The sequence below is a fragment of the Acanthisitta chloris genome, unplaced genomic scaffold (assembly GCF_000695815.1).
Source record: "Acanthisitta chloris isolate BGI_N310 unplaced genomic scaffold, ASM69581v1 scaffold23464, whole genome shotgun sequence".
NCBI lineage: Eukaryota > Metazoa > Chordata > Aves > Passeriformes > Acanthisittidae > Acanthisitta > Acanthisitta chloris.
In genome coordinates, this window is record NW_008671286.1 from 11066 (window position 1) to 23417 (window position 12352).

The window sequence follows — 12352 nt, forward strand, 5'->3', positions numbered from 1 at the left end:
TGTTAGAGGAATACAAAGGACAGGACTTCACACTGGAACAGGTTGCCTAGGGACGTGGTGGCTGCTCCAATCCTGGCAGTGTTCAAGGCCAGGCTGGATGAGACCTTGAGCAACCTGATCTAGTGAGGAGGTGTCCCTGCCCAGGGCAGGGGGGGGCTGGGACTAGATGATCTGTAAGGTCCATTCCAACTCTTAAATTCTGTGATTCTGTGACTTGTTGAACTTTTATCAAGCGTCAGAGAAACACAAAGCTGGCTGGGTAGCAGCTTTCATTTTGGCTAACTATGTAATTCATTTGACTCAGAACAGAACATACTGATGATGATTCTGTATTTAATCTGAAACACGACAGTATAAATCTGAAGTGAAGCATATTTTTCCTTTTTTATCAAGGTAACAGGAGAAATTTTTCAGGAGCATTTATCAAACATTACTAGCATGTTCTGACAAAGGCACTGCCCAGCTATTTATCTGCTGTTGACAGCAACTGTACCAACTACAGTATTTTCTTTTCACCATTTCAGAGTTGGTTCTTACAAGAGTATTTGAAACAAACAGCAAAGTAAGTTTTTACATTTACAAACTCATTATGTAAAAAAAGCCACCCAGGCTTCCTACATAAGTAACTTTCCTTAGGAAAGGCATTTGTGCTTACCCTTCAATCTGTGCTAGATTTGATCAGGTTTTGCACACAAGTGATTGCCATTTTTTCAGTAACAATTATTTAGTACAGAAGCTGTCTTTTCCTACGAGCTTTACTAGCATGACAGCCAATACCACTTCCTTTTTCCTTAAGATTTGCCAGAGAAACAGGAGTCAACTCTTCCACACAGGCTGGAAACAGTTGCTCACGTATCTACTTCAAACGTAATTTTAACAGGACAGGCTTCAGTCATGAAACAGCTGACATACAGCTTTAAACCATTCTGGGGATGCCTGAGGTGAGCAATCAATCCAAGGACCTCTGCAGAGATCAACTCCCAGTCCAAGACTATACTCAGTGTAATTGCTTATTCTGCATGTTTAACACAACTGATTAAATGTCTATAGTGACATTTATTACTGCAATTCAGATTTTTAAGGTATGCTCTTATGAAAATTCACAGACTAGGCACTGTCTCCAATATGATTTAAAGTGCATTTGTGAACACATTTTATGTTCAGCTGGACCAGTTCTTGCAGATGAGTAGTCTCTCTGCCATCCCTAACTTACAGCTTACAAAAGCCTGTTTAGATCTCCTCTTCCAAAATCCAAACAGATGTCAAAAATATTATTTAGCCACTGAAGAACATCCATCCAAACCTACAAACACTATCACCAAAAATCTTCCTTCCAGCTCTTCCACTGCTGTTATTTACCTGTTATATTGGTACAGGCACCACTCATCTCTGCCATCAATGCAGATGAACCAGCATTACTCCAGTGGTATCTTCTAGAAGTTATCACCCTGCAACTAAAAGATAAAACAAATTGAGAAAAATACATTTTACAGCACAAGTCAAAACTTCTAGTGCTTCCCCCCCCATTTCAACAAAATGACACGAGCTTGGGTTTGCAGATTATTCTGTTGCAAGTTTTACTATTTCTTTAAGTGGTGGAGGATTCACTGGCTTGGAATGGACGGGAATGGCTTAGAGATAGGTTGCATGGCTTATGGATTCTCATTCCTTTTCAATGGTGCACTGCCATGTTAAATCCATAAGTTGAATGACAAAATTTACTGAGGACTAAACAGTAGCACAAAGGTTTTGGGTTTGTGTTTTTTTGGTTTTTAGTTGGAGGTCTTCATGTCTACTAGATTCAAGAGCATCTTTTGAACTTCATGGCTTTACCTGAGCCATAACAACTTGCCACAGGTTCTGCCACATGTACTAGTTATCCCTGTACCGCAGTGTCAAACTAAACCGAGTCAGGCATCCAACTAAACGTCAAGTTTGCAATGGCTTGCTTCAAACTCCCAATAGTCGAGCTGATATTTGTCAATCTAAACCAATTCCTGATTTCACAAGGCTTAATTTTGTTAAAGTACAGTATATGCAGCCTCTTTAAGCATCTTCTCTGAAAGATACTGGGCACATAACACCCCCTCCCAACCCTACGCGGCAACATTCTGCCTACAGCGAGCTGCATTACATCCTTAGTTTCAAAATTGGTGCCATAAATGCTTTTATCCAAGAAGAAATGTTGAATTTGGAGAATTTCTAATGCATTGGAGTATTTCTTTTCATTTTTTTTTTTTAAATCTAGACAGCACTTCCATTGCCATGACGTGCAGCTTGTCTTACTGTACTAGAGGAAGGTAACTTGGTTCAAATTTTGACTTAGACTGAAAAACTAGTTTGCTTTGCTTACCATCTTTGCTGTTTCACAGGCATTTGATGCTTTAAATCAGCTGTGGAATGCTGAAAGATTCACTTGTTTTTAGGAAGCCATAAGCCTTTGAGAAGTTGGAGAGAAAGACTTCTTTGCTTATCTTATTTTCTCCTTTGGAATCAAAGATGTTCCTTTAAAAGTGAAACACTACAGAGTTGCAAAAATTTGAAACAGTATGAGTAAGCATCGTTTTGCAGCTTCTTTGATGGAACTGGTCAATGGTTTTTGGTTTGTTTTTTTTTTTACAGTATGCTGTAGCTGACTTACACGTAACATGATTTAGTCGGAGGGGAGATCTGCTTAAACTCCCCATGCAACAGTAGGAAGGCAGAAAATAGTATTATCCACTTGCTCTTTCGGGTTAAGTGAATGAAATCCTCTATTTTTCTTTACACAAGGATCTGAAGGCATTTTTGTACTGGGAACACTGTGACTTCAAATTCTAGGCACAACTGAGCTTTATGTGGAATTATCCCCACCACCCTCCAAATCACAAGCAATACTTTGAGAATGAGATGCTGAACATGTAGAACAATCCATCTCCATGTTAGATGGTTGGATGTTGTGTGGAAGATCTTAAGAACGGCTTGTTCCATTCACGAGGAAAATCAGATGGGAAGTGTGGCATTTCAGGGAAACTTTACTTTGAAAATTACAACACTAGTACACAGCTCAAGTTTTATACATTTAACATCTGCTTTTTGAAAAGAAATGTTAACAATTTTGAAATGAAATTAAACATTGGTTTAACTTTTCCTCACAAAAGCATCAAAGTCATGGAGGGGGAAAACTTAACAGGCAACAATAAAAAAAGGTAAAAACAACTTTTCCTTTTAGTAGTCCTCTGGTAGTAAAGATAGAACAACTTCCACACTTCATCATTTTGAGAAGTAATCTGTCTTGGTCCAAAAGTTTAAGTGTGTTTTTAGTATCTGCTTCTGCCTCCACCTCTATCGGATCTGCTTCCGCCACGGCCACCACCTCTGGGTGCTCCGCGGCTTGAACTACTGTAAGAATCCCGAGGAGGTGGATAGCCCCTTTCCATGGACGGGGGCAGACCCCTGTCTTGTCTTCCGACACGATCACGGCCACTTGAGTAGACATCACTTCTGCTGCTTGAGTAACTTTCTCGGCTTCCATATCCATCTCGTGTGCTGCCGTAATCATCATACCGACTGCTTCCACCATAAGATGGAGGGGGCCCTCGTGCAGGTGGAGCACTACGTGAGTTACCTGCAGGGTCAATGGTCAGGTAATATGGCAACACCATAAGTTATATATAACAATTTCAATCTGAATTTACAGAATTGCTGTATTTAAATGTTTACTGCTACTCTTTCGTATGTATCGAGATGTTCTCTTACTATAATCTGCCACATTAATGGTACTTAAAGTGGGGGTTGCATATCAGGCAGTGAGTGGATATAAGACTCTGATGGAATGCAGACGGTGTTTGTTTATTCAGGCAGGCTCTTTACTGGGGATTCCAGAACAGCTTGTTATTTTAGAGAAGGAACTCAGCCATATTTTCCAGAGACAGTTGTAATTCTGAACTGTAGACTTTGCTTCTTTAGCTTAGAGCTTATTTAACAAGATGATCAAATGATAACCAACAACTGCACTTTCACTGTAGGGGAAAAAAAAAGTGTGCCACTTCCCCCTAAAGCACAAGCAACCTAGTAAAAGTCAGATTTAATGACACCTGTAAAATTACGTGATCCTCAAAATGGATTCTTACCATAACTCTCATACGAATCTCTGTAGGAGCCTCCACTTGGATGATCGGAGTAGTCTCGGTCACGTCCACCACCATATCCATCACGATCGCTATAGGAGGAAAGACTACTAAGACTTAGTACAAACCAGTAACATCACAGCAAGAATCAAATGACAGGCAGAAAAATCCAACAGTAGATACCTATAGCCCCGGGAGGGGTACTCGTCACGGGAGCTGGAATGACCATAGTCACGATAGGCGTAGTCTCGTGGAGGTGGCGCATAGTCCCGTGTATCCCTGGAGCTGGGATAGTCTCTGCTTGAGTAACTACGAAGAGCAAGAACTGAGGTGTTAGCTGTGTCATGCCACAGAAGGTAAGGAATCAAAATCCTTCTCTGAATAAAAACAAGCTCCCCACCAATTAAACGAGTAAAGGAACACACCCGTCTTTAGTGCTGTAGCCATCATCTCTTGGAGACATGTAGACATCTCTTCGCGATGGCATTGGCTCTCTGCGTGGAGGACCACCGTAACTGTCTCTTCCACGTGACACAGGAGCTTAAGAGAAACAGGCCAAATTTTTAAACTCCATGAGCATTTAGCGATACAGAAGACAAGGTATGTATTAGCAGATTGTTTAGAGCAATTTATAAGTACCTCTGAACACTTCATTTAACTAGAACTGTTTCTGCTTGTACAGTTATAAAGCAACACTAGAAGGAACATACATAAACCACACCAAATTGTTCCCAACAGCTACTAAGTTACATTGGTATTAAAGAAAACAAAAATTAGAAAAACAATACACTATCCCACAGCAGATTTAAGTTAGAATCAGTGACTTCGATCAGTTCCTGAAGGAAGACTAAGGTGCTAGAGGTGACCAAGCAACTAAGTCAGGAAGTCCTTACCTCTTCCTCCCATACTACTGCTACGCACTGGTCCTGAAGGCGCAGATCTTTTAGGTGGAGGACCCCCACTGCGTGGAGGTGGACCTCTCTTCATGGGAAGTGGCCCTCGGGAAGACCCTAGAAGGATAAGCCATGGACCAACTTGTTATTTCTGTGATACTCACCTGCATGACCCTAAAGCCTGAACTACAATAACCTAAGTGCCATTATTACCACTATGTGACCAAAGCAACCTCTAAAATTAGACCTCAAAGCCTTCTCTTGTCTTTTAGCCGCTACTAAATGCTACTGGCAGAATTGAGAGCCCAACTTTCCAAAGCTTCAAGTGCTGTCAAGAACTGTCTTTTAGAACTTATCCAAAAGCCACAGGTGTGACACAAGGGAAAAAGACAGCTGATATCTGTAATCAGTCACAGCTTAAATGTTCAACAAGTTACTGTTCTCAGAAGACAAGAGCCACCTGGGAAGATGTACTAGAGAAGAGCCTACAGAGAGGGAACAGAGGCACTACTGAGTCTGTAAAACCTACTACACAGACTCTTCAAGACAGAAGCTTCACTATTTCCAGGTTTTTTTTCTGCATTACAGCTTTCACTGGTATACCTCAGGTGCTGCTTGCATTTACTTTTAAGTGAGAGTTTTGTTTTGATACTGAAAAGTCTGAATAACTAGCTGTATCTTAAGGAATATCCAGTATCAAGTAATGTGCTATCCTTCCACTTCAGAAAGCTTCAATTCAACACACTATTTTATAACACCAAACAAGGCTCAGCTGCCCTAACTCCCACTATGATCTGGAAGGATCAGCCCTGGAGTTTTATGTGTTTAGACCTCTTGCTAGTAAGAATGAAAGGCAGCTCCCTTTCCCTGGTGGAAGAGGATAATTTTCAACTTGAATACCAGAAAGCTTCCTTTCTCACGTGCAAGGCAGGAGTTTTGCTTTTCTTTCACAGGCAAAAGTGGAGTGTTAGTTGTAGAAAGGAATCTTCATATTTGAAAGCCTTTTCTTAAGGCGTACTTGCCTAATCAAACATTTGACTAAACTGCCGAGACTGTATTTCATCATTTTAACACAGAACAAGGAGTGCACTATTTGGGTGTTTGGCTTTTTTTTTCCAGTAGGATTATTGTCATCTTCCAAAGGGATTGTCTTGTTTGTTGTCGAAGTATATAATGAGAGAGGTCAATACATACCCAAGTGACTCCCTCTTGAAGGTGGTCCTCGCGCGCCACTTCCGCCTCTTGCGCCTCTAAGGCCCCTGGGAGGACCTCTGCTTCGGGGAGGGGGTGGTGGCCCACGCCTACCACCACTTTCAAAGGATGGCTTGGTTGCTTGTTCCACTTTAATTGCTTTCCCATCTAATGACTAAAGAAGAAGCTGCTTTACTTACTGCTCACTCATGTTTGTATTGCTTAAATCAAGCCCCTCTTGCTTCACTATTACGGGGCTTCCATTTTTATAAAGTTAGAGCAACTCTAGAACTGATTTCAGTCTTCAGTATTAGTCCCCATGTACTCAGCAGCATGTTGGGCCTAATTTCAATTTCTATAGTACTTCATTCTTGTGGTATTGATGAAAAAAAATACAGAGCAGCATCAGAAAGGACTTTCAGTGAAAACACAAGTGTCCAATGATTACGGCAGCCCCATGTCATTTAGTCTGCAAATGAAACATGATATATCATCTACAATTTACTTCCAATTGCCATGTACTTTTGTGCCAAACTAGGACTGCACCAGGAGTTACAGGATTAAGCTGAAGGTAACTTAGCTTCAGTTGGGATTTCTGGCAATGGGGAGGCCGTTTAGTACATTTTCTCGATGTCCTGATACAACGGTGGTCGCTGAGGTATTTAGAGGTAATTTCAGCATCTACACAGCAGACTGAGTATGACAATTCACCCCTTTTTTTCTAGTGTTTCAAGAGAGGAGGTGCTTTTTGTTGGGGTACTTTTATTTGTTTGTGGGTTCTGTTGTGTGGTTGTAGTTTTGGTTTTTTTGTAGGAAACTAGTGGAAGCTCTTTTCCAGAATACAGACCTGCAGTAACAGAACTCTGCAGCCAACTACTATAGCTCAAATATGAGCAGGTGGTAAGACATGTTGAGTAACTCAACCTAATTAATCAGATTTCTGTATAATCTTTCAGACACCACAAGTTTGGCAGTTGTAGCAGAACCAAGATCACAAGCTCTGCTGAAGACAGGTTACTGCACACCTATCCTGGCAAACATGGTTTATTTGCCTTTTCTAGCAGTTAAATATTAAACTCTGCCATGACAACAAGTTAATTATCAGGCAGGAAGTGTTGTTTATTACACTTCTTTGCTGCAATAAATGAACACAAACATGACTGCTAGTAATGCCTTAATCTCAACTGCTGATAGCATGTTATTGAAGTGCTGAATCTTTTTTGTTCTCTGCCGAAATCTAACCCTCCCTGGAATCAGCCACTTCATGCAGCTACAGTATGGAAAACCTATGTGCATATACACAGGTTCAACCTGATCCATTGTGATGGAAAATAAATAAGAAATACTAGCAAAATATACCGGGTTTGGCTTTGACTCAATAATAGCATTTTACTTACAGAAGGTTCCTCAAAAAGCCTTTTGGCATGACAAGCTGAACCATTCCAGGAGGGAGCATTAATACCTCTAATCACTGGAAGTTCTCAGCTTGCATCAGAGAACTCTGCCATCAGCATTCATCTCTCAGTCTCATCCTTCTCAAAACAGCAACAGTGGGCTTGAAGCCTTAAGCTTTGCCATCATGACCACTGCTATCCTCAATTTCATGGCAGATTCTTGACAGCTTGTTACAAGTTTAGAAACCAAACACCATCCCCTTCTGCTAGCATGGGTTGTGAAAACCTGGATGCTAGGTTCAAGTTCTTTCATTGGTTTTCTATGTAGGAGGTATAGTTTTCCTTACCATTTCTCCTCCTATTTTCTTCTGCCTTGCCCTTAGGCACCTTATCTAGGCAAAAGAGAGGTTTCTTTTCAGACTGCTTTACACAAACAGTCTTTAACAGCTACGCCTCAGGTCCAGAAAGACCTTTCATTAGGAGCAAGGATAGGTTTTTTGTGTGAACCAGAACATATTTGTCAAAGTTGGTCCTATTTTAAAGCAGAAGGGACAACATTTTATACCTTCTGAGCTCGGAGAGGAAAGGTCTTACCTCACCAAACAGGTAAAACTCACACAAGCCATCTCAGAATAAGGATTTTTTTTCCAATGAGCTCAAAGCACAGGCTGTCAACACGAACACTCATCAGTTTGTGTTTAGAACCTTGATTCAGAGTGTTACAATAGCATTTTAGTATGATATCAGCACCAGAAAGTGGAATCACCTTGGTGCCAAAAAGCAAGAAAATAATTTAAGTTACAAGTAATTTAAGGACAATAACAGATTGGCAATCAGTCTCCTATATGTGGAATGAACAATCTGTACAGCTTTAAGGTGAGCCAGGGAACCTTAACCAAACACTTAGACAATTGTCCTGTAAACTGTCCCACATTCCAACAGAAAAGATGAATGAAAATGGGGCAGGAATCAAGTATTTTGAAGAAACTGTTGCAGGAACTTGCACGAAATTGGACCTAACACCACACAAGGTTTTCCTCTCCAATGGATTTTACTGTTGATGCTGCAGTGATTCCATTTCTGCATTTTCCTTCATGGCACATCGACTGGATTTCCTTTCACCATCTACATTCAAGAACTGAAGATTATTTCTCATCAGGCCAGGTTTCTACATATTGTATCACTTCTTCACCAGAAGAGCAGGGAACACTTTCTGTCGATGAGAGGAACCTTCCATAGGGCTGAGTACAGTTTGCTGTTTGGATTGCAGCATTTGCTTCCATCCTCTGTACACAAACCAGCTGCCTTGGCAGGTCTACACTGAAATTTAATCTTTGGCTTGTCCTGGATCTTTCCCCTAAGGTCATATCCTCTCTTTAATTATCCATTTCATCCTATGCACTTGAAAACAGAAGATCATCAGAACAGGCTACTGCGCCGAATGACCACTAGACTTGGGAGTATCTACAGTGCATTTCATGACATCAGGATGTAACTTGACTGCCACAAATCAAGGTGGTTCTTATTTCTTCTGTGCTGCTCAGACATGCTAACACTGATCCAATTCCGTAGACAAAGTAATTGAAGTGGAAAATCTCCATCCCAACTCCGGAGCAATTATCTCCTGATCTCTTTCTGCAGGACTGAAATTAATCTTCAACAAGCAAGCTTTGACTAGCCTGTGCTTGTCCCAATTTAGAATGAAACACAGTTAACCTCCTTCCTTCCCCCACCCAGGCAGGTGTACAACACTGAATATGCAATTTTCATCAACACTTGCAAAGTAAAAAATCAAATGCAAATTCACTCTTGCAGAATCTATACTTCAACCTCTTCAGATTCCTTTGGGATGACAGAATGAGCGACACATCAGCCATGTGGAACTCTTTGCCCTGGCTAGACAGGTCACCCAGCTCCTTACAGACTGTTTGAACTGCAGTTTGCACAGTGCTTCTGCTGCTCCTGCCAATGTGCCTGAAATTCTCAAGAGTGCTCCAGTCTGTCCTCTCCACATTGACACAAAAACCTCCAAGCTGTGATTTATGGCAATGATCTCCTCCCACAGCAGGCCTCAAACACTGCTCTTCCTCAGACCTTGAATGCAGAGAGGCACAAGCAGTACCTGTTGTCCAGAAGCATTTCTGGAGATGACTGTGAGAGCCACCTTCAAATCCCTGGTCAAAGCACACTAGACCAGTGTTCATTCCAGGCCAAAACCCAAGTGAGGATGTTCTTTTCATACACTATTTGCTGTTCAAATTTCAGAGCAGATCAAGGTACTTCTAGATTTACAGGGTTGAGGACACAAACTGTGAGAATGATGATCCACAGGGCAGTTCTTTGCAGCATTTCTTGACAGTGGTCCAGATAGAGCATTCCAGAACAAGCAGACATTACCTCAGCCACAAACATTCTCTCATTTTGCTACTTTGTGAAGCATTACTTTCCCAAACGGTTCCAATGTGACCAAACACATGCCATAACACTGCAGCTGTAGAACAGCTGGTGATTATCTTCGGAGAGATTTTCATTTGCAAGCTGCACTCCACAAACACTCAGGATTAGTGACTGAATTCCTTTCAGTCTGACAATTAGCTATTGCTGTTTGAAGTTACCTTACTGAGGGTTCAGGATAATGACTACTTCAGAGGAAAACAGTGTTTAAGCACAGCAGTAAACAAGTCTTCAGAGCTGTGGCAAACTACACAATAGAGAAATAAACTCAACAAAAGGAGCCCCTTTAAAGATGTTTAGGCTGGTATAGAAAGGACATTATCTAAATTTGCCACTCTAGGCCTTGACAAGTACTACTAACTTACTTAAAAGGGAAGCAAGTCTTCAAAGAAAGTAACACTAATTGTCACAAGGTTGACCTGAAGCCTCCAGAAACACCAGTAGAGAGCAGAAAGCCTGCTCTGACACAAAGCCAACACACACCAAGTTGTACTGTTTGTGTTCACTATGAACACCACAAGCTCATTTTCTTATTCCCAAAGTTGCTTTACTTACTGACTGCAATGACTGACGTGTTTCTTTCACTTCGATGACTTATGCTAACAAGACAAACAGACATCAAAATCCCAAGTGTTAATTAATCAGAGCCAGTAGAGGCTTCTTCACCTCACAGGAATGGCATCTCCAGAGACACTGCTCACAAGGCCAGTGCAGTGTAACCTCACACAACCACTCAGACTATGAATGTCAGACCTGAGCCTGAAATTCAGGAGAACTAACATGGCTTTCACTGCCTGGAGACAGCACCTCTATGCAAGTAAGTTGCCAACTTACATCTACGTTTTCACACATACCACAACAGACAGACTACAGCAGCCTACAATCCTTTGACAAATGATCCTGGCATTGACCTCAGAACTTCTGCTCCAAATTCCTGATTTTCTTTTTAAAAACATTACATATACATTATGTTTTTTATTTCCTCTTTAAGTCATATCATTGCATTTGAGGGTGTAAAACCAAACAAATTCAGCCTTTGGCTAACCACAAAGCTAATTCACATTAACTGGCAAAGACACCCCTCACACATGCCAAACAGATTGATGATGCAACTCACAAATGTAGGAGGTTATCCACAAACACCAGATAGCTCATCAATGCTCCAGCACAGCAGGGAAGTCACAGTCAACCCATGTTAAGGGAACTATTAATAGTTTTCAGGTAAGTCAGTCACTTCCCTAAAGTGTAAGTTTACACAGTACTGCATTCAAGTGTGATTAAAAGAAACAAAACCCCAAACCAAAACACATCACAGAGACATGCAAGAATGAAGAGCTGACTACTAAAATCCCTCTGTCACTGACTAAAAGAACAGTGAAATAAGAGTGTAACTGACTGACAGCCAGACGTCACCTTCTACTGTCAGATCCATGAACAGGAGAAAGTGATTCCAGTTTCATGGAGACAGAGACATGTTGCCAAATTTAAAGTTATGACTCGTCTCCAGGGCCTTGTAATCCATTGTCTTTCCAACTTTTATTACAAGATAATCCACCCCAAAGATTAATCCTGCAGGTCAGTAGCAACAGCAACATCTAACGGGTCTGAACTCCTACCTTTCCATTCATATCTCTGGCAGCATCTTTTGCATCCGCTGGACTCTCGAACGTGACGAACGCAAATCCTCTGGACTTGTTGGTTTCCCGATCTTTCATCAAAAGAACTGCAGAAACAAAGCCATGTTACCCTTTCCTGTCATCAGGCAGGCAACACTCAACCTCTAATTAACCTTTTAAGCTCAGAACTTCTTAGAGGACATACCAGCGCCATCATTTCAGATGATCAACGCTACAAAGAGTCATCACAGCTATGTTGTGGGTTTTTAATTATTTATTGTTATGCTCAAGAAGGCTTTTCTCTTTACCTTCCACAATACGTCCATATTTGCCAAACACAGCCTCGAGGGCTTTCTCATTAGTCTCTGTGTTCAGGCCCCCAATGAACAGCTTCCCAGGACGATCTGCTTCAACCATTTTGATGCCGTAAATCACCTATTGAAAAGAGTAAAGCTGCTGTTAACAAAACTCCAGGCTGCAACAGAGACTTCCACACCACTTCATGGAATATAAATGAGTTCCCAAAAGCACAAGCCAATTTTCTTGGACAAGATGGTAATTAAGAGATATAAAGAATGTTAACAAATAAGGGCTTCTTCGAACGGAAGCACCAGGAAATAGCATCGCCTTCAGTTATTTCTTCATATTGTATCACAGAACCATGATACTTTAGGGGTTGGAATGGACCTTACAGA

At 41.2% G+C, this 12352-nt stretch overlaps 1 protein-coding gene across 3 annotated transcripts; it reads right to left on the reverse strand.

Moving 5' to 3' along the window:
* Window positions 1-2994: 2994 nt before the first annotated feature.
* On the reverse strand, window positions 2995-12089 carry RBMX (RNA binding motif protein, X-linked). 3 transcript variants are annotated; one of them, XM_009074054.1, is made up of 9 exons: window positions 11966-12075; window positions 11658-11764; window positions 6197-6368; window positions 5650-5680; window positions 5003-5118; window positions 4535-4649; window positions 4293-4418; window positions 4113-4201; window positions 2995-3607 (listed from the first exon to the last, which is right to left on the reverse strand). In XM_009074054.1, the coding sequence occupies exons 1-9, from the start codon at window positions 12072-12074 to the stop codon at window positions 3300-3302; spliced, it is 1173 nt and encodes a 390-aa protein (XP_009072302.1). In that variant the 5' UTR covers window position 12075; the 3' UTR covers window positions 2995-3299. The 3 variants fall into 3 exon arrangements, with proteins under 3 accessions (XP_009072302.1, XP_009072303.1, XP_009072306.1); XM_009074055.1 differs by lacking the exon at window positions 5650-5680 and having other exon boundaries at window positions 4113-4216; window positions 5003-5119; window positions 11966-12089; XM_009074058.1 differs by lacking the exon at window positions 5650-5680 and having other exon boundaries at window positions 5003-5119; window positions 6236-6368.
* Window positions 12090-12352: the final 263 nt, after the last annotated feature.

What these genes read in the sequence shown, in the direction of transcription:
- RBMX (XM_009074054.1), bottom strand. Translation starts at nt 12,074, where the DNA reads ATGGTTGAAGCAGATCGTCCTGGGAAGCTGTTCATTGGGGGCCTGAAC. An exon ending in TATTCAGACTTTTCAGTATC is followed by an intron (nt 5,119 to 5,649) that starts AAAACAAAACTC and finishes TATCCTTCTAGG; the next exon opens with GTCTTCCCGAGGGCCACTTC. An exon ending in CAGTAGTATGGGAGGAAGAG is followed by an intron (nt 4,650 to 5,002) that starts GTAAGGACTTCC and finishes GTTTCTCTTAAG; the next exon opens with CTCCTGTGTCACGTGGAAGA.